General features: G+C 38.9%; 1 protein-coding gene and 1 non-coding gene across 7 annotated transcripts in view; one reads left to right on the forward strand and one right to left on the reverse strand.

Annotated features, from left to right (window-relative positions):
- The window catches only part of Herc2 (HECT and RLD domain containing E3 ubiquitin protein ligase 2), a 202,151-nt gene that overhangs the window by 86,283 nt on the left and 90,931 nt on the right, over positions 1 to 24,937 (reverse strand). For 5 of the 6 annotated variants that reach the window (XM_078049112.1, XM_078049114.1, XM_078049113.1 and 2 more), the window contains 18 exons: positions 24,412 to 24,545; positions 23,241 to 23,414; positions 23,028 to 23,164; positions 22,754 to 22,905; positions 21,910 to 22,101; positions 16,640 to 16,827; positions 15,383 to 15,575; positions 13,144 to 13,326; positions 9,998 to 10,179; positions 9,351 to 9,498; positions 9,074 to 9,270; positions 8,499 to 8,729; positions 7,548 to 7,686; positions 6,099 to 6,242; positions 2,900 to 3,042; positions 1,278 to 1,545; positions 1,056 to 1,192; positions 431 to 529 (listed from right to left, as the gene is read on the reverse strand). In XM_078049112.1, coding sequence (XP_077905238.1) covers positions 431 to 529; positions 1,056 to 1,192; positions 1,278 to 1,545; positions 2,900 to 3,042; positions 6,099 to 6,242; positions 7,548 to 7,686; positions 8,499 to 8,729; positions 9,074 to 9,270; positions 9,351 to 9,498; positions 9,998 to 10,179; positions 13,144 to 13,326; positions 15,383 to 15,575; positions 16,640 to 16,827; positions 21,910 to 22,101; positions 22,754 to 22,905; positions 23,028 to 23,164; positions 23,241 to 23,414; positions 24,412 to 24,545 — 3,041 coding nt within the window. The remainder of the gene's footprint in view (positions 1 to 430; positions 530 to 1,055; positions 1,193 to 1,277; positions 1,546 to 2,899; positions 3,043 to 6,098; positions 6,243 to 7,547; positions 7,687 to 8,498; positions 8,730 to 9,073; positions 9,271 to 9,350; positions 9,499 to 9,997; positions 10,180 to 13,143; positions 13,327 to 15,382; positions 15,576 to 16,639; positions 16,828 to 21,909; positions 22,102 to 22,753; positions 22,906 to 23,027; positions 23,165 to 23,240; positions 23,415 to 24,411; positions 24,546 to 24,937) is intronic. The other variant, XM_078049111.1, reaches the window with a different exon arrangement.
- Positions 4,909 to 5,012, forward strand: LOC120886947 (U6 spliceosomal RNA). The gene has a single exon (XR_005730132.1). It is a non-coding gene; the product is annotated as a U6 spliceosomal RNA (small nuclear RNA).

A 24,937-nucleotide genomic window follows, 5' to 3' on the forward strand; every position in this document is an offset into this window, starting at 1 on the left:
TACTGTGGACAGGTCACTTGTGTCCTCCAGTTCTGGCCCCAATTATCCACCTTTTACAATTCCATCCTCTGGTCACTTTGCTGCAGCCACAGTGGCCTATCTAAATACCTGGACCTCTCCTGGAAGCTGCTGAGCTACCCCTTCACATCTGTAGGCCTGTATATTCCCAACAAGCTCCCAACCATCTTCCCAACAAAGCACCCTAACTCCAATCCCTCACTCTAGCCTGTTCTTTCTTGTTGCTATGGTATGCATGTCCTCCTAATAGACCATAGAGTTTATGGGATAGGTCTGATTTTTGTCTTCACCACAAGAAGGCAGGCTCTCTAACATCAGAGGCCTCTGTTCACTGGAGCTCAGCATGTAGGAGATGCTCACACATATGCCAAATGAAAAATGAGCTAGTCTCCAGCCTAAGACAGTGACTCACCTGAATGTTCTCTCTTACATACACAGCATAATCATCATTACTCAAGAAATCAGCTCGCTTTTTGTAAGTCTGACTCTCCGTCACAACGGCACCAGTAGACTACAAGAGATAAATACATTAAAAAAAAGAGAGAGAGAAAGAGAACTAGATAAATCTATTTAATAAGAAATAAGTCTATGAAATCTATCATTTAAAAAAAGAAAAACACTAGTCTTTCCTATAAAAATTATCATTTAGAAACAATAGTATAGAGGGCAGAAAATGAATCTCAAAAACTATAAATGTAGAAAACTTTCAAGGCATTTCCAAATGAATCCTTTAACACAATTTACTCAGATCAAAAATCAGTATCATACAAAACACAATCTTTTAATAAAATATCATCTAACACCTACCCAACATCATTAGATGTTTAAACAAGGGCATGTCTTAAAGATTAAGTAATTATAATACAGAAAACCCAACCATCACTTCAGGAGCAAAATAGATAGCTCTCTTCTGTGTCCAGAACTAAAGAGATTCTAATGGACAGTTCATGAGAGAGATAATTGCATCTTTGAAGGAACAGAGAAAACATCAGAGGTACTCAGAGTATAACACAGGCAGGGTACAAGATGGCACTGACCACAGGGTAGGCTGCATCATCCATGTCTTCCACCACCTCCTCATCTGAATATTCATCAGAGACTGTGTCTGCATCTGAGAGTTCTGTGACCTGGACATCAGAGTGGTCCAGCAGCCACCCCACCAAGGACTCCACACCTGAGACAACCACATAAAGCACCATGAAGACCAACAACACTAAAATGTAAGCAAACAATAAGCATCAACAAGGAAAATTCAATACCTGGCAAACCAGATGCATTTCCAGAAGCGCCAGTGAGTGACTTTAGAGCAAACTCTATGTTCCTTCTAGGAAATCCCATTTCCATGAGCTGCACCACAATAGGCAGAGCAGGAACCGGTGACTGCTTGCGCTTCTTTACCCTGGCAGGGCGGATATGCTGCACAGAGACTGGCGTCGTGGCCTCACTGGAGCTGCAATCTTCAAACCCTGGGCTCGAAGGGTGAGTGGACTCCACAGCCAAACATTGACACACAGCCAATGCAGCAGCCTGGGCAGATGAGAGGTTTCTGGGAGGCGTGTGAAAGTGCCCTCAGCTAATTTATACTAAGAAAAGGTGAACAACCAGTGTCTACTAAGAACTACTAGACAGAAGAATAGAACCCAGATTTACATGTGTACTTTTAAGTGAATTGATAAACAGGTTAGAAAACAACAAAGCCAAATTTCATAGTTTACTGCAGAGGAAATATTTGGTAGTCAAACAACTGTTCTGACTCCTTCAGCACAGAGTCTAGTAAATCAGCCAAATATCAATGTCCATTAGGCAAAACTTTACAGCAACCCTGGGTGGTGAAAAAGTAAGCACAGTGAGAGGGAGTAGACAAAGACATTCCTTACCATAACTGAGCACCAAGCTGCTCATCACAGGCATTGACTCATCCAGTGTAACACAAGCCAGAAACACATAGGACACTCTCACATACCACCAAATCAAACCTCCACTATTTTAAGGTAAAGTAACCATTTAGGGTTGAATACGATATTTAAAAATAAGGGAACTAAAGATTACACTTTGGGAAACAGATTATAATCAACTGGTAAACATGTGTACCACCAAGATTGGTATCTGAGAACTGCCCACCTACTTGCCAATCTCTGTTCCTCATCCCCAGCTGCTCTCAAGGTGCTAAATATCTGTTATTTTGAACATGTGAGGAAGGAACCAGGAAGAAACTGAGGACACCATAGATCCTTCCAATGTTTAGGAAGTGTTGAAAGCCTAGGATTTTGCAAGGAAGACTGAGAAACTTGGAAGCAACAAGCTTCATCCTAAAAGCTCATAATCCAGCCAAGTTGAGTTAAAAGTTTTGGTTCTGGAAATGGGGAGTTAAAGGATACTAAATTATCCTCTGTTGATAAAAATTATGAATTCTAGAATGTCCTGTACCCCAAGTGCACAGTCTTGCTTCACATGCTATGCTGCACAGGGAGGACGAAGGGCCTGCAGCAACAAATCATGTCCAAAAGAAGCTTTTGAGAGAATGAAACAAACAACAGATGGGATATTCATGGGCCTAATGGGTCTCTTTCAACAACATTTCCTGGAAAAAGATCACCTCATGAACATATGAGTATTTAACCCAAGTTGTGTCTGGTTAATTTTTCAAACAATTTATATGTATCCAAACTAAGGTTAACTTCAACCTTCCCATTCTTCAGCTAAATTTAAGGTATTCTGCTGTGTACAATAATGATTAAAGCCTATCTTGCCATAAGAATTATCTGGGTCTTATCATTTAAATTTCAGAATACATCCTTAAGAAAATACACATCTAGGGGGAAAAAAATCAATCACAATTTAGTACATTGGATTAAAAACTGTCAAGTTTATACAAATGTACCTCAAGTTCCTGTTTATCAAATATGGCCTTCACAGGTGATGGCTGGGTGGCTGAGGCCAGTAACTGCTGTAGCAGAATCATTGGGGGCTGCGGCCCTTCAGGAGACATGTCCCCAAGCTCAGGAGATGCAGCTGCTCCATCATCTGAATTTTAAAACAAAATGTGTATATTGTATTTTCAACCATAAACCCTTATATTATTAAAGAGAATGCACTGAGTACATTAAGCCAGATTTAATTTCTGCCTCTTTATGTGACAATTAAAATCTTCAAGGCTCAATATCAAACATAAACTAGACTCTACAGATGTAATTTTCCACTCCCTGCTTTTCGGTCTCTGCCCTTCATTTGTACATCTGTTTAATTTGAACCAACAAAAGCTACTTTCTAGATTCTGCCCTTGGTCCAATTCTTATGCCTTCTCTTTTTTATGTACTCATTGCTTCAGTAACCCCTGTTTATCAATACATGCAAGTTGGTATTTCCAGTCCTCACTTTTCCTTCTAAGCCTTATTCAGATAGATTACTAAGTGACATCAATTCCAAATCTGTCACAAGGTCAAGATGATGTCTTTTTGTCCTGTGAGTGGCTTTAGATGAGTCCTCTAAAACTATGTTTGCCATAGTTCCATCAATATCAACTACCACAAGATTCACTTCACACAATTCACAGTACTTTTTTCATGTACTAGTTTTGTTTGGTGACAACTTCAACAAATCACCTAGGCCAGGAGTTAGATATCTTTATTATAAAGATATTTACTTTACCAGATAGTAAATAGGTTTACAGACCACCCGGTCTCCATCACAACTACTCAACACTGTATTGTCACTAGACAAAAAGTAGCAGAGACAACACGAAAACCAGTAGCTGGGCTTGTGTTCCCAATAACCCTTTATTCACAAGAACAGGTGCTGCAGCTATTTGTCAATCCCCATTCTAAAGAGCTCCCCATGGAGCTGGTGCTCTGCCTAAAGCATGAATGATCCTGACTTAGCTCTGCCATCACTGCTCCCAGGCAATAACCAAAGAGCCAATTCAATTCCCAGGCTCCTACTTTCCAATTTCTGCTATGATAAATTATCTTCAGGATTCCTACCATCTATAATACTAAATGAATCTGCATTTCTCACCAATTTCTCCCATGTTCAGCAGGTCTAATATTAATTTCCCTGTATCCATTCCTCTTAAGATTAAGAAATAAACAAGCCTGAACATTCCACTATTTTTTTTCCAAATGCATGATTCACTGTTCTCCATATAACTCAAACTTGAAACACCAGCATTTTTTTTTTACTTTTTTGTTTCTAAAAAACCTACCACAGCAGTGTCTACTGAACCTTCTTTCCACTTTTCATGCCCTTCCCCTGGAAGATACCTCATCACCTGACACAAGAGTAATTATCCCTCTTCCTATCCCCCATTCCAAATACTTCTGCACCTCACTTGTTGATTAACGCCCCAAGTATCAGATCTTGTCATGTGGTCTCCTGCCATAGCTTTCCCCGTTAGCCTCCATCTTCATCCTGGTATTCCAGGTACTTTAATCAGCCTTCATCCCACCTCTCCAGCTTTAGCCCCACCACTCACTGTTAAACCCTGAGTGGCAAACAAAGAAGAGTTCCTTAATACTCTCTCCCAAAGTCTTGCAGTTTTCATTAGTCTTCCTGCTGTTTCCTCCACAGGCATGGAGATTTATTTTAACATGGCAACTGTCTGCCACACCTTTGAAAGGCCACCTGTCCTTGTCCTCAGTGGCTGCTGTGCCTAGAATCCTTATAGAACTGCATTCACACACCTCACAGCACACTCACCGTTCAAGCCTTCAGGGCCATCTGCATCAATTTTCTCTCACCATCTTAACCCTATATAACAATGATCCTAAACAAGAACTATCTTTTTCCCCTTAATATTTAGCACAATGTCTATTCATTAGTTCTAGATACTAATAATCAATGATCAAAAAATATTTCACAGCTTTGCTTTTTTTCATATTAAAAGTGATATGAATGCTCACTTCAGCAGCACATATACTAAAACTGAAACAATACAAAGATTAGCATGGCCCCTGCGCAAAGATGATGCACAATTTCATGAAATGTTCCATATTTTTTTAAAAAAGTGATATGAGCTCATTCTTGAAAATTAAAATAATATAGAGGAAGTATAAAGAAAATATTAACCTGAACCCCATTGTTGAACAATTATTGTCACTATTTTGCTAAACACATGAATCTATGGCATATGTATAAACAGATAAACATAGCACTGTGTTTTTTTACTTATTTATTGTCCTCATGTTTCCATGACAATAAACATACACATGTATGATTCTTTTGAATGGCTTCATGTTATTTCAATATATGACTACACCACATAATAATAATGTAGTATTTTGACTCCAATGTCTCAACATTTAAAAAGAGAGAAAGAAAGGAAGAAAGGAACCATGATGGGCATCAATAAACTATTCTATTCATGCCTTTTCATGTGACAAAGGCCCACAAGATAACTGGCTGAGGATAAAAATACACACACACATGCATTTAAAGTTGCTTCCTCAAATGCCCAATAAATAGTTGTACCAACTTGAATTCCCAACTTGAATTTTAATACACTAGCAGTGTATTAAAGGAGTACTTTATGTGCACAAGAACCACCCTTGGGTCTTGCTGATAAAATGCAGGATTTGATTTCTTCCATCTAGGCACAGCTGGGAGTCTATGTTTCTGACACATTCTTATGTGCCCTCAATACTGCTGGTTCAGGACCACATTTTAAATAGCAAAGCCTGAGAGTACCATTTTTCTCTTCCCTCTTACCAGATCCCCTTGTCTTATCTGTCTTTAAGACTACAACAACTGGTTCACAGTTGGTGAGTACTGGTCAAGTCATACATCTTTGTTGAACATTTATAAGCCATCTATATTCCCCTTTTATGAACTGCTTGTTCATGTACTTTGTCCATTTTTCTACTAGAATATCTGCCTATCTTATAAATCTGTAAGAATTTTCTTAATTTAAAAAGATACCTGCATGGGACTGGAGTGGTGGCACAGTGGTAGAATGCTTCCCTAGCATGTCTGAGGCACTGGGTTTGATTCTCAGCACCCCATATAAATAAATAAAATAAAGGTCCATTGACAGCTTTAAAAAAAAAAAAAAAGAAAGTAATGTCCTTTAAAAAAAAAAAAGATACCTGTATGACCAGTTCCAATCTCCTGAACAGCTGGCTGAGACAAGATCTGCCTCAGTTTATCTTGATGGGAAAGCAGCGCCCTCCCTGCTTTCAGTATGTACAGCTTTAATTGCTGACTCCGCAGTAGATCCAAGTCTACTTGTCCTATGGAACAAAAGAACTCAGTAAGAACTACACACTCTGCTTGGTCTCTCCCCCTTACCAGCTGTGCCACCTCTGCAATGGGGAAATAAATAGTGACCTGTCCTCTGGGGATGGGCTAACATGAATGAACATCCTCTAACTTCCCTGCTCTCCTCGCACCTACCTCAATGGGCAAGAGTTAGGATTAGAATCTGTTAGCTCTTATTTGCATTATCAAATGTTTCCCAAATTGCTGAAATTTTAATTAGATAACTAAGTCAGAGACAAAATACTTTCACATTTTCTTGCAAGGGTCCTCTGAGAAAATGTTACCAGCTAGTTCTTTAACTGATGAAGATCATGGCCACCTCCCTAGAATCTTCTCTAATCTAGTCACATGTAGCCACATTACAGGCCATCTGAGAGTAGTCTAAGGAAGACACTATGGTGGTGTGAGCCTGAACTACAGTGGCAACAGTGTTCCCAAGCAGGGTATGGCAAAGACCTAGGAGTCAACATAGGAAATGTGGAATAAGGAGATGGGTGAACCTGGAGGACTCTGGGCGCCTATGTTGGACCAACTGGCAGACAGGTTTGTTCACTATGATAGGAAATGGTTATCAAAGAAGGTGGGCTAAATTTTGGAAGTGTGGACCCTCCAGTCAGAGATATGAATTGGAGACTCATTGAAAGTAGATACGATCATAAGGGCTGAAGCAGCAATAGCAGGTATGGGGAAACTCAACAGAGAAAGAAGAATGAGCCAGAAATTATGGGTAAAGCTACAAGAATTTCCATGGAGTAAAGAATGGGGCTGGCGGCAGGGTTCTTTTAGAATATTCAAGGGGCAAGGAAAGGAAATTCAAAAGAGTAGTATTCTATACCCAAAGAGAAGAAATGTTCAAGAAAAGAATGCCTACAGTCTTACCCCACCATGCACAGAGAGACAAAGCAAAGTGCATTCAAATATAAAGGTCCCCTGGAGCTGGTACTGAAGAGGCAAGGAGCAACATTCCAAAAGGGTTGTTACTGGGCCACAAGGACTAGAGGGTTATCAAGTAGGAAGATAACACAGAGACTCAGAATAAATGCTGGCACTAAGAAGAGGGTGAAGGATATGGTTCCAAACTCAAAGACTGACTCAAAATCACTCTCATCACCACACAAGGTTACTTTCCCAACTGGAACTCAACAAATGGTAAAATCCACATGAAACATAAAACATCAGATGTTATATGAAAATTTGCTCTGATAAAAGGACAAACACTGGCCAAACAATGCTAGTTAAGACTAAAACTGTTTCATTGGAAAGCACCATGTACTGACCTGCAAAGCCCTGTTTAGGTGATTTCTTTATTTTGTGCTTTTCTAATTTGCTTCCAGCAAGGTTCACCAACTGAGCCCAGACAGAGAGCATGGGCTCTGTGAAAGGCAGGTTGGTCACACTAAAGGCCACGGCAGGAAGCTGAGGAAAGGGCACAGAAACCTTGAAAGTGCGGCAATAAGATTAACAAGTGAAATAGTCTCAAAGCTATTATAACTATGAGTTTTGTTTCTGAAGTACCACACATACCACCTAAGTCGTTTCACATCTGAGAATAGTTTTACAAGACAACATTTAAGGCAAGATAAAGATTTAAGACATACAATAAATACATTAACTATGTCTTTACCAACTGTCAACAATAATTACATCAGAATGGTGGTTATTAATCTGAGGTATTTTCTATACATTTTAAGTTTTCTACAACATGTATATATTCCTATAATAATAATAAAAAAACAGTGTTTTTATAGAAAGCTATAATCATCAAAATAATGTAAATCACCTCCTTGGCGATGCATCCCTAATTCACAAGTTTATAATGATATTACTGCTACAGAAGTCATGTCACACAATGCAATTAAAAATATTTTCTAAATGAAGAAAGATTATTTCCTTGAAGGAATCATTTTACGTTTTTAAAAATGTATTTAATTAAAAATAATCTTTATAAATTCACATTTTGAAACAATTAAAACTATCTTATAGGTTGCTAATGTCTTTCATGTCTTTGAGGCTAAAAACTAGCATGTGAACCACTGCTCTGTATGTCCTTTTAGATGGGTGCTGCTTATCACAGAAGCACAAACGTAACACAGAAAGAAAAATGTTTTCCTGAGTCACATAGCTTCCTGGAAGACAAACAAAGTACAAGTTCTTTCAAGTTCTAACATTCAAAAGCCAATTCTAGTACCAAATCATTTTATTCAGTAATTTATCACAAGTTCACCTACTGGTTTTAGCTGATTCAGTGGGCAGACTCGGCACATCCGCATGTCAGAGAACTGTACGGTGATTCTACCCTTTGGAGTGATGCGAGTCACGGTGCCCTCTCCAAACTCATCATGCATGACCTGGCCCCCAAGACGTAGACGACCATCGATTCCTCCAATCACAGCCAGTACAGCCATGAGACCCCCCACTTCAGGGTTCTCAGAGTCAGGAAAGTAGTCCTCTAACAGGGCCTAAGGCAGACAGCAAGCATGACAACAGAAGTCCACAGAGCTCCCCATTCTTACATATTTACAGCCAAACTGAACTAATTAGTCTTTTAGGATACAAGGTCTCTGTGTTGCCCAGGAGAACCCCAAACTCCTGGGCTCAAGTGATCCTCCTGCCTCAGCCTCCCAAGTAGCTGGGACTACAAGCAAGTGCCACTCACTGTGTCTGCTTCCAAATTTCCATATTGATTTCTTTGATAACTATGTCCATTAAAAATACTTTAAATATATTTTTAAACAAAAATATAGCATTTAAGCACATAAAGTTAAATTGAAAAGGAAAGCTTATTTGAAAACACAGAACCCACCCCTTCAGATGGCTTTCCCATGCAGCTTTGGGTAACAGAGCGGAGCTGGGAGTTGATGTACTTGTTGATGAGCCCGTTCCACTGAGTCAAGGAGTGCAGAGTGCGGAGCAGTGCCACTACTTCTTCAGCCAGAGTGCTGCTGTGAGTGGCAGTCAGAGAGGCCTGTGGGCGGGCTCTCCGCCTCCTCAACGTGGACTCTGAGGAAGAGGCAAAGTGAAAAGCTGCACCGTTCATTGCTCATTAACCAGGGGACACAAATAAGAGAAGAGCCACCTACCTCTGAGTAATGGGACGTCAGAAGAACAAGTAGTGAGCAAACTTCCCAAGAAGCCAAACAGCTTTTCCACAAGGCACTTCATGTCCCTTGCTCTTTCTGTCTTGTCCCATGATGGAAGAACAGCTTGCAGTAAATGCACGGCTAAGATCTGATCAGATAATTATAAATAAAAAGGTTTAAATGAAGCCATTATCTGATTAAGGGTTTATAGACTTTTTTCTTCTCTTTTGTCCCTGTAATGCAATTAACTGTGTGAAACTTTGATGTTCTTTATTTTACTTACACACTCAAGCTTATTAATGATAAGGTTTATCAGGAGTTAAAAAAAAATAAGCTACAATATAGTTGCATGTATTTGTTTACGTAATTAAAATAATTCTTTTCAGCTTGATTCTTAAGACAATTATACTACAACTCCAGTGAGGCAGATGAGAGCAGCTGTATGACCTAATCATGCAACAGATAAACAAGTAAATTGAAGTTTAGCAACTTACCCTATTCAAAACAATCAAGAACCTAAGCCCTGTCTCCAGTAAATCTACCTTGCAGTACTTCTAGCTCTCTTGGGCACTCATTACTGAATAAAGAACTGGGAATGCTGGCACAAGGATGCCTCTCTGTGGGCTCAGTTTTGCCTGGCAGATTACCTGTCTCTGCAGTGAGGCAGCAGTAAAGGGTGCGTGCCCTTCCACGACCTTCATGAGCAGCGAGATCCACTGTGGGGAGCTGAGGGCTCCGCACACCTGAGGTGTGAGTGCAATACTCCTTACAAACCCCAGGGTGCACCAGCTCCGGTGCTGCTCCCTGCACACCAGCCTGTTTGGAGAAGCTGACAGGGGGGAAAATAAACATGCTTGGCACCAAATCCTTAAAAATAAAATTAATGAGTGCAATTCTCATTTTTAATCAACCTAATGGTTTTTCCTCTCTGACAATAAGCTACTTTACAAATATATTACAAAAGGACTTATTTCAATGTGAGAGGAATGGAAGAAGGCTTTAAGCTAGCTCAAAAAACACTTCACAGCATTTTTAAACCTTTTAAAATACGTGTAGTAACTCAAGCTAGTTAATAAATCTCATCTAATTACTATTTCTAGGCAATAGGGAAAAATAATCTTTAATTTTAATAGCAGTAATTTGCAATAGTACATCTATTATGTTTTTAAATCTTGTGTTTTAAATATCCCCATGATTTCAGTTATACTTAATCTGCACCAAAAATTTCAATCCAAGTTTAAGAAGTCTGTACAAGCAGAATGAGAATGAGGTTTTCACTAGGTTTACACAATTTGATGCTAACATGACTGGGACCAAGCCTTCTCCCCCTGGCTTCCCACTGTCCACTCAGTTCCCCTCTTCCTTTGCACTCTCCTCTAAGCTAAAGTGTGTGATCCAGAAGCTGGAGCTCCCACAAGTCTCTGCTTGGACTCCCTCCTCCCAAATTGCAGTGCTCATCTGCCATCCCCACTGCCCCACCCTGCCCTATTGCCTGTGATCACATAGACACAACCTTCCTTCAACACCAGACACATGCTCACACATTCACTAACTTTCACTCTCACATGCATTCCCACACATTCACCCACACTAATTCACACAATTACTCAGACAGGCTCATACACTCACAGGTACTCTCACACTCTTCTGGTCATTCACACCTAACACACTCTCACATACATTCATACCACCGTCACAATAATAGTCACCCACAATCACAGAATCCAGCCACACACACCAATTCATGTCCTCATACATGTACTTTGGATAATAATGGTCATCACATTATACTATGTATACAACCAGAGATATGAAAAATTGAGCTCTATATATGTAATAAGAATTGTAATGCATTCCACTGTTATATATAAATAAAAAAAGAATCCAGTCACACACATACATCAGACTTATGATGCAAGTTTACACTCACACATGCACATTCACATACACTTATCACTACTGCCATGCACACAAACTAACTCATGTGTACTTACACAATTATTCAAATATACCGAATCACACCCAGTTACTCTACACAACCACTTACACTCAAATCCACATACTCATGCACGTGCTTGCCTTCTCACTTCACACTCTTACCTATACTCATACAGACTCCTGCTCACTGACACTTAAAACACTGACATTCACTCTCCCCAACAAAACTCACGTGCTTTCACGTTGATATGCAATGCACTCATATATACACGTGCATACGCTCAAATACTCATATTCATATACTTCCACAATCACACACATGCACAAAGTACATGCATCTCGCAACATACTCCCTCATGCTCACACACACTAACCTTCATACATTTTCACTGTATCATACTCAGTCTCTCATTCATACTTGGTAACACACTCATATTGCAATCACTCATGCACATTCAAATATAGTACAAATACGCTCATACTCACACAAACTACAGTTACATATCCACAAGTACATACAGGCTGACATAAATGCTAATTCACATGCACTCAAGCTTTCACACTTCATCCATGTGTAGCTAGTTGCCCATAGCCATATGTTCTCATGCACACCACACATGTACACACATGCACTACACACCCAATCACATGATATTCTCAAAGATACACTGTCAGGCTACCAACACAAACTCTCACCCATTGATTATGAACACATTCTCTCATATTCACATCAATACAGTCTGACATTTAGGCACACAAATAAACACATTATGTTCTTAATCATATATGCACTCTCTGAAATATGTTCTTGTATACTCAAACCTACACTCAATTAACACTCACATTCCATCACACAGAGATATATGCGAACACATTCATCCTCACACTTGAACACACACCAGCCCACTTCCTCAATTCACATTCCCCATACTTAAAACTCTCATCCACAGAAGCTCAAACACTTTATAGATTAAGTCATGTCCCTCCCAAAACTGACATTCACTCAGAACGACAGAGGGTGATCTTACTTGAAAAGAAGTTCTATGTACATCATTAAGAACTGAGATAATATAATACTTGATTAGAGTGAACACAAAATCCAAGGAAAGAGTACTAAGAGAAAAGGACATAAAGAAACAACAAGGAGGAAGACATGTTCAGACAGAGGCAGAAACTGGAGTAATGCAGCCACAAACTGAGAAAGTCTGGAACCACCAGAGGCTAGACAAGGCAAGGGAGGATGCTCCCCAAGAGCCTGTGAAAGGAGGATAGTCCTGCTTATGGTTTGACTTGAGAACTCTTATCTCTTAAATTTGTTGTTTTAAGCCAATGTTATAGGTTGAAATGTCCCCCTAAAATACATATATTGATGCACTAACCCCTAGTAACTCAGAACATGATACTGTTTGAAAACAGTGTTATTGTAGATAATATTAGATAAAATTTGTTTGAGTGACATTTACTGCTGTCCTTACAAAAGGTAAATTTGGATACAGACACACAAAGAGAAAAAAAAAAACAAACATGTGAACATGAAAGACAGAGATTGGGGTCATGTGTCTACAAATCAAAGAATGCCAAAGATAAATTTGTTAGCAATACCCTGCCATGAGCTAGGGGAGAGACCTGGAACAGATTCTTCCATGTGGCCCACAGAAGGAACCAGTTCTGCCAAGGTGTCCTGTTGTTTATGTCATACAGTTTATAGTACATTGTTGCAGCACCAATGGAAACCTAATAAACACACACTCACACCCTTCTCATCCATATTTGTTCACATACACACAAACTTGACAAATTTACAAGCCCCCCAACTGATACTGACTCTCTGGGCCCACAGTTATTCATTCCATACATGTCTTATCTGTTGTTCCACTTTCCACTAACATTCGCAGCAGTCCACACAGAGTCTTGGTGGCTTCACTCTGCATGATTTCAGCATGAACTCCAACAGAGAGACATAGTGTTTGTAGTAAGTTAATAGTGCTGGTCAGCATCATTGCTGTGGGATGAATATTCCTTTCAATTTGTTCAGCTTCTGAAAAAGATAATCAGAATTAAAAACTATATTCCCAAATAAAATTGGAAAATGGCCCTGCACATAATTGAGGCGATTTAATATCACATTCTTCATTTTTTATTTTTAAAAACTTCAATTTTTAAAGCAGTATTAGGTTCACAATAAATAGAAAGGTACAGAGATTTTACATCCTTTTTTTTTTTTTTTTCCACTTTGAAACAAGAAGCAGAAAAGACGGAACAAAGGATGCACTAGAGGTTTTCCCTGATCTCTTCTCTTCCCTTTTTTCTTTCGTCCTTAGACAGGGCTTAATTATGTTGCCCAGGCTGGCCTGAATAACTAGACTCCTACCTCTGACTCTCAAGGAGCTGGTGCTATAAGCACATGCCATTGTGCCTGGCTGTCCTAATCATTTCTGCTTCCAACTTCCTCAAAGAAAATGAAACTTTTAAATTGTTTTTTAAATAACAACAACAACAACAAAAAAAAAAAACCCTAAGCATTTAACTCAAAAGCACCGAGATAGAATGATTACAAACTTTCACTACTTTGGAAAAACACCTTATCAACTATCAGGCTGGTTTCTGACAAGCTAATTCCAACCTAGATAAGGGCCAAGTGCCTCCATCTGTGGGGCAGCGAGACTGGACACTCACATGTCCAGCCTGAATGTCTGTGGGACAGAACAGCCATCTTTCTATTACAGGAACACCTCTGCCTGGATTCTAACTCCTCAGTGAGGAAAGCTCCCAAGTAGAGAGCCAGGCTTGTTTCCCCTATTGAGTGGGTAGAGGAAGAGACTACACATGGTCTGGAGCCACACACTCCAATTACAATGCCAGATGCACTGATGGGAAAGCCAGTACCCCCCATCGGTGGACCACATACATCACTCCTAGCAGTTCTCAGTGGCAGGCATCTCTGTTCACACTTGAGGGGCCCCAGTCCAGAGCAGTAGCATTAGGAGCTGAACCCACATGATCTAAGCCCATACTTGTATTCTGTGGCACAGAGTCTCCCACCCCCCAAAACTCATGCCACCTGTTCTCTCCTGAGAACATCCTTGCAGGTCCCATCTGCTCTTTATAAGAGCAGTTTCTGAAGACTAATGGAAAAGCACATACAATTGGCATAGAGCCCCATGAGATAGTTCCGGCCTCTATAATGGACTCAGCAAGAGCAGTCACATGATATTTCATTCTCATGTCCTAGTGTCTTTTGCATATATCTAAAAAGTGTCATGAAGATCTCCTCCCATAAACTCAAACTAATTTCTTTAGACAGGATCAAATTTTCTGGGTCCACCTCCAAACTCTCCCTTCTGCTTTTTCCTGGAGGCAAAAAAAAGTACTACCTTTACATTATGTGACCTAATGAGTCAAGAACCAAGGAGGAAAGGTAAAGGAGGAAAACACACGGGTTCAAGGTAAAGGAAGCACATAGATCCATGTTCTGTAGAGCTTGAAGCTGGTACAAAGGCAGCAAAGGAACCCAAGCAGCATAGGCTATGTTTAATCCACCACACCATGACTCATTCCCTCTGACAGGCTCAGCACCAACTACAGCTCCATCAGAAGTGAGAATGCATCTTTCCCTCAGAGAGAGAGCAGAAAGGGTTGAGGAGGACATGCAGAAATTGAGTTCCAGCTGGGCAGCTGGTGCCCAGAGCCACTTTGTATAACTGCATCAGAATCACCTAGAAGACAGGCAGGGTAGAGCAATCCTGCTATTCCCACAGTACTCTGGAAGCTGTGGCAGGAGGATCACAAGTTCAAGGCCAGTCACAGCAACTGAGTGAGGCCCTAAGCAATTAAGTGAGATCCTACCTCAAAATAAAAAGTAAAAAGGGCTGGGGATGTGACTCCATCAGAGGTAAAGCACCCCTGAGTTAAATCCCCAGTACCAAAAAAAAAAACCACCTTGAAGAGTATTTAAACCCAAATCCACAGAACACTATATACAAACGAGTCCTGACTACTGTTTTACCTTCCCTAAGAAAAATAACAGCTAACTAACACTTGAACAATTTTCCAGACTGCTCTGGACTAAATAAATGCCTTCACAAGTCACCCACCAGAATCGTCCTCTGTGTCTGAGTCCTCTGCTGAGGGCTGTGCAGAAGCTGGCAGCTCAGCCAGCTTGAGGTCATACTTTCCTTCTTTCCCCATCCTGTAGGAATTGGTACTGCCTGTGTCCCACTGGACCCTGATCCACCCATCTTCTCCCAGTTCACCAATCACACGGCCGAGGCCTGGGGGTGGTCCATCCTGGGAAAGCCAAAATAAAAACCAGTCAAAGAGGGCACATGCCCTGCTGTATCCACCATGGTCTCTCTCTAACAACCTGCACATAAACATATCAGCCACCCTCCCTGTGAAGACATCTAAGTCAATGTAAGCAAACTTCACAGTAATAAACTAGTCCAAAACCTACATTCAAAATGTACAATTCACACCATTTTAAGTTAAGTGCCATGAAATAACATGCTCATGTTCCTTTACCCAATAAATAATGTCCACTCAGGTTATTATTTCAATTTCCACTGAGAAAATGTAAAGGCAGGCTTTCCAGCAAGGTCCTGATGGGCTTTCCTTTGACCCTCTCAATCCCTCATGGGGCACTCACTGCAAAAGCAGAGACACGAAAAGAGCCCCAGTTCTTTGCATTCCCCCTCTTCTGCTTCCCCTGGAACTGGGCCCCACAGCGGACAGTCTGTTTCCTATTTCTAAGGGAGAAACTATTTTTAGGATGCTGCTACTTTCCCTGGACATTTTCATTTCTACAGTACTGTGAAAAAGCCCATGCTTAACAGTATAGCTGGTATAACCATATGAAGATGAACACTGCCCTAACTTAACTAGGGCAATGATAAGCGACCTCTCCCTGGGGGCACTTGAGAGAGATTAGGAAGTGATATGAGTCTGGACATTTCATGGGCATACAGCCATGAGCTCTCAGAAGCAGCATCTGGGCTTCCTGCCCCTTCACAATACCAGCATTCAGAATGAGAATTACTTTTTTTTGCTCACTCTCAGTCCAGTTCCTGTTGCTCATAAAATGAAGCCATATGCCAGTGAGGTTTTTTTAAATATCTGCCACTCTTTCCAGCCTTGGTTCTCCATAAGGTGTTCCTTGCAGTAGGATGCTGTTACTCTCTGCTTGTTTTGTCTCTACTTAGCTGCTCAGGAATCAACAACTAAGTCATCCATCAATCACACCTGCCCTGAGTTAAGACAGTTAAATATTCCAGTTTCCTCTAATATCATATACAGCAGGATGTGCTAAAGATAACCAGTGTGTGGTTCATGTGTTAAATCAAATCTCAGAGTACCTGATCGCCCCATTTCCAATCCACACCTCTCATGACCCTGGTTCCAATCTTCATCATGGCAGCCAGTTCTGGCCCTGAAACAGGGAGCTGCACAGGAGTTGTTTCCTTCCTTGTTTCTTCCAAAACCGTAGCAGAGGCTCCTCGGGCACAAGCATTCATATCTTCCTCAACATTGTCACAACTAGGACCTGTCAGAGCATCAAAAACAATAGCTCAGGGCTGGAGATATTGCTCAGTAGTAGAATAGTTGCCTAGCAGGAGTGAGGTCCTGGATTTGATCCCTGGTACTGCCAAAAAAAAAAAAAAAAAACCCAAAGAAATAGTTGAGCTGGTAAGTAGCTACAACACCCTATTTTACACACAGACACACACACACACACCAAAAAAAAAAAAAAATAGTAAGAACTGATGAAGACCTTAAAGAATCCATACTGTATTTTTAATCAATTTATTCAATAAAAAGTATGGAATTTTTCCTGATTAAATCTAGTACAAAAAGAAGGTAAAGGGAGGGGCAAAGTATATAAACATGCTCAGAAAACAAAATGATATAAAAATGCTCAAAAAAGATATTAATTCTATTTCTAGGAATGACTCCCCGCCCAAAAGAGCAAGATAAGATTTTAAGTTAGAAAGATACTTAACTTAAAGATAACTACCTAAATACCTAACAATGGAAAATTAACAAACTTTTAATTACCATTTTGTACAAGAAATAGATGACAGCACAGGTCGCAGACAGGCCTATTACAAGATGAGTACTTGGCTGACACCTGGGAACCTAAATCTCAGGAGGGCTCCCTTATTCCCCAGGTGAAGAGCATGGCTCACTGTGTCTAAACTGTTTGCATAAACACTGTGGTCTATGCTATACCCTGCTTTCCTCAGGGAATGGGAACTTGGTATGTATCTGGCAGAGGTAGTTGCCCGATCATCCCCAATGAAAACTCTGGGCATCAAGTGTTTAATGAGCTTCCCAGGTAGACAGCAATTCATGCATGTCATCACAAGTTGATAGAGGGCGAGGTGGGGGTGGGGTGGATTAAGGGTCCTGTGTAACTGGTCTGGGAGAGGAAGGACTCCATAAGCTTGTTCCTGGTTTCCTCAGGATTTTGCCCAGATACCTTTTCCTCTTGATGACTGCATTGTACCTGTTCAGTGTAACAAATTGTAGCTCTTAGTACAACCACCTGCCAAGACTTGTGAGTTCTCCAGGCAAATTAAATCTGAGGTAGAAGATTAGAAGCTCCAGACACAGGGCAGCAGGAGAAAGATTCTCTACTACAACTCTAACTCTTCCTCAAACACTGCAAAAGAATGGTTGATAGAATAAAGAATGAAGCAGGCAGGGCAGGACAAATATTTGGTGCCTGGATGGCTGTGGAGACATCCACAGTATGAAACAGAAACTGAGCTGTTCTCAATTGAAAAGAAGTAACATTTATCAATGGATCTGAAAACAATAAACTAAGCCCCAGGAGAGTGGATCCCTGGCTGCTTTGGGGCTCATTGAAGCTACAAGGGAAGAAAATGCAGTCCTCCTTACTCCTTTTAGCTTTTGTTTTCTCCTCAGGGTGAGAGAAACAAAGAGTCCAAATGGTCCCAAAGGCAGGCTTAGGTGTGCCAAAAATATGAAAACTTTGTGTTCCTCTCTCCTCTAAGCTTAAAAAAGGTTAAATCCCAGGGCAAGAACAAAGCTTTAGGGTGGAGTTGCAGCCTAGTGGTAGAGAACTTGCCTCGAATGTGTGAGGACCTGGGTTCAATTCTCAGCACCGCACATGAATAAATGAATAAAATAAGGGTCCATCAACAATTTAAAAAACATTTAAAAAAAAAAAAAAAGAACAAAGCTTTAAACTAAAGAGGGAAACAGTCTTTTCTTCAGCTTAGTAGCTGCCTAGGCCACAGATACCCAGGAGCAAAGAGGAATTGCCAGTTAGCTACAATGTCCCAACTGTCCTATCAACCTTAAAAATGCTAAATTTAGTACTAGGGGCTGAAAATAAAATTGCAATGAGGTAAAAGGAGTTCTTTTTTAATTGTATTTTTCTAGGTGGTTATCTTTTTTTTATTGGTGCATCTGGAACAACATAAAATGAAGGGCAATTTCTAGGAGACACGACTGTGTCATTTTTTTTAAAGCGATTCTTAGTTGCTAATGAGGCATTAAGTAATTAATCAGATGAATGACTATTAGAGGCCAGCTGTGTTCCAGCCTGATGTTTTTCAATGGGTCAATGTGAACTTTAAGATAAAAGAGTCTGAGAAAAACCTTCTTTCTCATTTGGACTTGGGCCAACCATTGGCCTTCAAGCATCTCAAACTTTTCATCCAAAGAACAGCACTATCAATCAACTAGATCTAAGAGAGATATACAGAACACTCCATCCAAAGAGTAAAATACATATTCATCTCAGTATACATGGACTATTCTACAGGATAAACCATGTATTAGACCACAAAACAACTCTTAAATTTAAAGATAGTAAACTCATACAAATGTCCTTCAACCAAAATGGAATGACTAGAAATTCACTCACTTGCAGAAAATCTGCAAATATGTAGAAATTAAACAATACACACTTAAGCAATCTCTGGGTCAAAAAAAAATCACAATAGATGTTAAAAATTTTTTTGAGGGGCTGGGGATGTGGCTCAAGTGGTAGCACGCTTGCTTGGTATACATGCGGCCCTGGTTCGATCCTCAGCACCACATACAGACAGGGATATTGTGTCTACCGAAAACTAAAATAAATATTAAAAATTCTCTCTCTCTCTCTCTCTCTCTCAAAAAAAAAAATATTTTGAGACATATGAAAACACAACATATCAAAATTTAGGTAGTACAGCAAAAGCAGTGCTAAAAGGGACACTTATATTTATGAAAGCATGCACTTTAAAAAGATCTCAATCAATAACTCCATGATTGAAGAAATTAGAAAAATAAAACAGAAAAACCAAAGTTACCAGAAGGTAAATGAAATAGAGAATAGGAAAACAATAGAAGCAACAAAACCAAAAATTGTTGTTTTTTTTTTTAAAGTCAGTAAAATTAACAAATCTCTGTGGAATAACTACCAAAAAAAAAGGAGAGACAGAGAGAGAAAATGCAAATAAATAAAATCAAATATATAGGTAAGAAAATTACTACAAGCATAAAAATGCTTATAAAAGAATATTATGAAAAATTGTATGCCAATAAATAGGATTACCTAGATGAAATGGATAAAACTCTAGAATCACACAAATAACCTAACCTGACTCAAGAAGAAATAGAAAATCTGAATTGATCTATAACAAGTAAAGAGATTGAATGAGTAGTCAATAACCTCTCACAAAGAAAGCACAAAACCACTAGTCTTAACAGGTAAATTCTATCAAACATTTAAAAAAGAATTAACACCTACTTTCAAACCCTTCTAAAAAAGAGAGCATTAGGGAACACTTCCTAATTCATTCTGTGAAGCCATCATTACCCCAAAAACTGTAAAACTATAAAGTATTGCTAAATGAAATTAAAGACTTAAATAAAGGCAAAGACATCTCACATTCATAGAATAAAAGTTAATATTATTAAGATGGCAAAACTCCCCCAAAGTGACCTATAAATTGTATATAATGCCTAGCAAAATTCCAAAAGGCTTTTGTAGATATAGAAAATAATTCATATGAAAATGCAAAGGACCCAAAATAGCCAAAATAATCTTGAGAAAGAAAAGCAAAGTTGAAAGACCCTGATGTCTCAAAAGTTACTATTCAAAAGTCACTACACTCAAAAGTCTGTAAATGTTACTACAAAGCCACAATGTTCAAAACAGTACAGTACTAGCATAAATAATAGACATATAGAATAACAGAAAGAAACTTAGAATCCAAAAATAAAAATCTTCAATATCTACAGACAATTATTTTTCATAAGGATACCCACATGTTGAGAGAAAAAAATGGTCTTTTCAACAAATGACACTGGGAAAGCTGGTAAATAACAACAAAAAGCTGGACTCTTACCTAGCATCAAGCAAAAATTTATCTAAAAATGGACTACAACTTTAAATATAAGAGCTAAACTTTTAAAACTTACAAAAGAAAACATAGGGGACAATCTTCATCCTCCTTAAATTTGACAATGGTGTTTTGAATATGATACCAAAAGCAGATGACAACCCAAAAAAAATAGATTTCATCAAAATTGAAAACTGAGTGCATCAAAGGGAAAAGAACCCACAGAATGGGAGAAAGTTCCTCAAATCATATATCTAGTAAAGATCTACAGATATGTAAAAGGCTAGCAACCAGGAATATCTTTGGAAGAGTTTGAGGATTGGTGTCAATTCCTCTTTAAATATCAGGTACACTTAAGTGATATTGATATTCCTATAACTCAACTACAAAAGGCCAACAAACAACCCAATTCAAAACTGCTCAATGGAACTATGTAGACATTTCCCCAAAGAAGATATGCAAATGGCCAACATATAAAGATTGTCAATATCCACTCACCATTAGTGAAATGCAAATGAAAACCTCAATGAGATACCACTTTCCACCCACTAGGATGTTCTTAATTCAAAAACAACAACAAAACAACAAAAAATAACCAGTTGGTAAGAATGTAGAGAAACAGAAGCCCTTGAAAGTAAAATGGTGCCCCACTATGGAATAGGTGGCTATGTCTCCACAAATTAAGCATGGTCATATCATCATATGACCTTACAATTCTGCCCCTAGGTACATCATCAAAAGAGCTGGAGAGAGGTGTTCAAACAAAAATTTGTATACAAATGTTCCTAGCAGAATTACTCAGAAAAGCCAAATGGCAAAAACAGCCCAAATACACAGCAAAATGCTATATATATTCATATAATGAAACACTTTTCACTCATAAAGTGGCATAAAATACCAAAATAAGCCAGACACCAAAGGCCACAAATTCCATTTGATTCCATTTTATGAAATACCATGAATATGCAAATCTATAGAAAGAAAAGCAGATTTACAATTGCCAGGGACTGAGGAGTGGAGGAAATCAAAAGTGATTGTTAAATGGGTATAGGGTTTGCCCATGAGATGATGAAAAGTTCTATAACTATAGTAGTAGCAATTGCACAAAATTGTTAATGTACTTAAAACCATGGAATTAAAAATCTAAAATTGCTAAAAGCTAATTTTATATTATCTGTATCTTACCATAGTAAAAAAGAAAAAGGGAGTGATATCAAAGCAAAGTTGTGACATTTTTCATAAAAGACCCAAAGCTGGTGCCAACCTACCAATTAGCCGTAGTGCTGTCTGTGTAAGGGCCAATGTGCCGGAGTTGAGCAGGAGGTCGAGGTTGTTCGCACCATGCTTCAGGGTGAGCATGCTGAGCATTACCAGAAGAAAGCGTGCTTGCGGGATGGTCCCCAAGCTGGGTCCCGAGGGGTTCTCATTGGTAATGGTTTGCAGAGGAACAGGCTGAATACCTGGTAATCATTAACATTCAATTGCTCAATTTCTTATTCACAGATATAAAAATATACATGATACAGAAAGCATTGGTATTTTGGTGTTTATTTTAACTTCTATTTTTCAGTGAGTCTCCATATAGTATGGACACGGGGCAGCTATGTCTTGCCTTACAACAGTCCTTCCACCTGTACTCCTCACACAGTTATATCCATCTGTCTCTAAGACTTAGCATGCTGCTCTCTAAATATCCCTGGGGCCTCCTTTCATTCCCAACCTAACAGTTATGTTTCGCTTTTATCCCTCAAAACCACTCCTAGCATTTCATTGTGGATGCTCAAATTATCCAGGAAATAAGTATTAATTCAGAACACAGACATGTTACAAGTGTATAGCATAAGTGATAACCATTAAAGTGTGAAAATGTAGTTTTATGTGAGAGTACTTCAAGATTTTGTCTTCTGTCAAATTTGGAAAGTTCTCTTTAGAATCTGAAAGTTCACAGTGGCTTAGATTATCAATCTAATAATCAAGCAAAAAGTGGCATTTGCAAGTATCTACAACATAATGAATGCCAAACTATGAAATGATGCTGATGCAGTCATTGACATTACAACAATATCAACTTTAATACAGTCTTTTAAACACTGGGGAATTTTTTAAACTCACCAAGCTCTTTAAATTTGGCATTTGCATCCATCAAAACATTTCGAATATTCTGAACAGCCCAAGCATACAACTTGCCAAAAGTTACTTCCAGTAGCATCCGATTAAAAGGCGGGATCAAATCAACATCCTTTAAACAATCTGTAAGAGGTTCCCTTTCAAACAAAGATTTTTAAAAAGAAATTACTTAGGACATTGCCAGACTTTTAACTTCAGTAGAACAATGTTGTGTTGCCACAGATTCCCATAATTAAGAAAAAATGTTATAAAGTTTTACCCTATATCAATTCCCTCAGGAATAAGCCTTTGCCATCCACAAAACATAGCATACTGCACAGATGGAAGTAGGAAATTTTTGGCTGCCAGTTTCAAAATTGTATCTATCCCTTCCAGGCGAACCTCTGCTCTCTCCAACTGCAAGATGAATGCATACAGTTCAGTGTTGGGTTTATCACTCGATGAAGAGAGAAATGTTCTCATAAAACATTACCTGTTTTAGTAGGCACTTTCTCATTTTTTCCACATCCACAGGCTCTTCTTTAAGGGCAAATTCAGCAATTGTACTGAGGAGGGCAGACTGTGGATAAAGACCCTGAACATTCTGCTTCAACCATTTGTATTTGTGAACACCTGTAACTGTATTCAACAGTGGCTGCCATTTATCCTAACAAACAAGAATAATACGCACCATTAGTTTATCATTTTTGGGGGGGGGAGCGGGGGGGTGGTACTGGGGACTGAACTCAGGGGCACTCGACCACTGAGCCACATTTTTTTTTTTGTATTTTCTATTTAGAGACAGGGTCTCACTGAGTTGCTTAGCACTTTTGCTGAGGCTGGCTTTGAACTCTCGATCCTCCCACCTCAGCCTCCTGAGCTGCTAAGAGTACAAGCATGAGCCATCACACCTGGCTAGTTTATCTTATTAACATGTATTCTAAAAGTTACTTTAATATAAATAAATAATGGCAATAAATTTAAATTAGGGCTAGAGTTGTACTCAGTGGTGGAGCACTTGCCTCACATGTGAGAAGCACTGGGTTCAATCCTCAGCACCACATAAAAATAAATAAATAAATAAAGGTATTGTGTCCATCCACAACTAAAAATAAAAATTAATAAATAAATTTTTGTTTTGTTGGTTGTTTTTTTGTGATGTTAGGGATCAAGCCCAAGACCTCACACATTCTAGGAATGTGTTCTAGTGCTGAGCTAAATAGGCCACCATACCCAGATATTTTACAATATGTAGTTTTTATTCAAAAAATTATGCAATGTTTATAAGTGAATTTATAATCTCTATATTAATATATTTTGGAATAGGCTAACTCTGCATATAAAGTTTAAGATTCCCTTCATGTGTTAATAGCCGCAGGAACCAAAACAGTTTCTGGAAAGGATATGATATATTCAATAAATGGCAAATGAATAATGATGCAAGTTAGTACCAAAAATAAAAATACACACTTCTCTAGCTATAGCTATGACCAGAGTACCATCAGTCAAGTCCATTAGGCATCAATGAGGACTGTACTTTTAATTACAATCTGGTTTTATTCACTACCCTAAAGGTGCTCAGAACAAAGGCAATTCTTGCAAATTCATTTGCCGTGTGCTATGTTTCTATTCATCCAATCTCAGAATCACAGAAAATACTTCACCTTGGGAGATTTAATTGTAATGGGTCTTTTATCCACATTTATCGGACTATGAGGCAAAATGCAAGCTTCTTCTAAATCACTCTCTTCATTCCCAATTTTTTCTTCATCATCAGTAGATTCTGGTTTCTTAGGCACTGTTTGAAAACATCATGCATTATGAAAAATCATTTACTTAAATAAAATTTTAAATTAGGAAACATTGAAGTTCGCCTGAAAAATGAATATTTCCTTCAAAGAAACACGTAAACAACATTGTAAACCATAATGCTGAAATGACAAAAGTATCACAATTAGTTTCCCATGACAACCAGTAATAACACTCTGCCACACTGTGTCAAGGACAAAAAGAATGAGTGTCCTCTGAAGGGTAGGAGCTCTAATATTCTACTCTCTCATTATCAAGACAACTGACATTAAATTTAAAAAATTTAAAAAAAAAACAACTTTCTTTTGCCCATCAGTCTAGTAAAGTCACAGTATTTACTTTTTACAGTATTAACTTTCTAGTTACCAAATCATTACACAA

The sequence above is a fragment of the Ictidomys tridecemlineatus genome, chromosome 5 (assembly GCF_052094955.1).
Source record: "Ictidomys tridecemlineatus isolate mIctTri1 chromosome 5, mIctTri1.hap1, whole genome shotgun sequence".
Lineage (NCBI taxonomy): Eukaryota > Metazoa > Chordata > Mammalia > Rodentia > Sciuridae > Ictidomys > Ictidomys tridecemlineatus.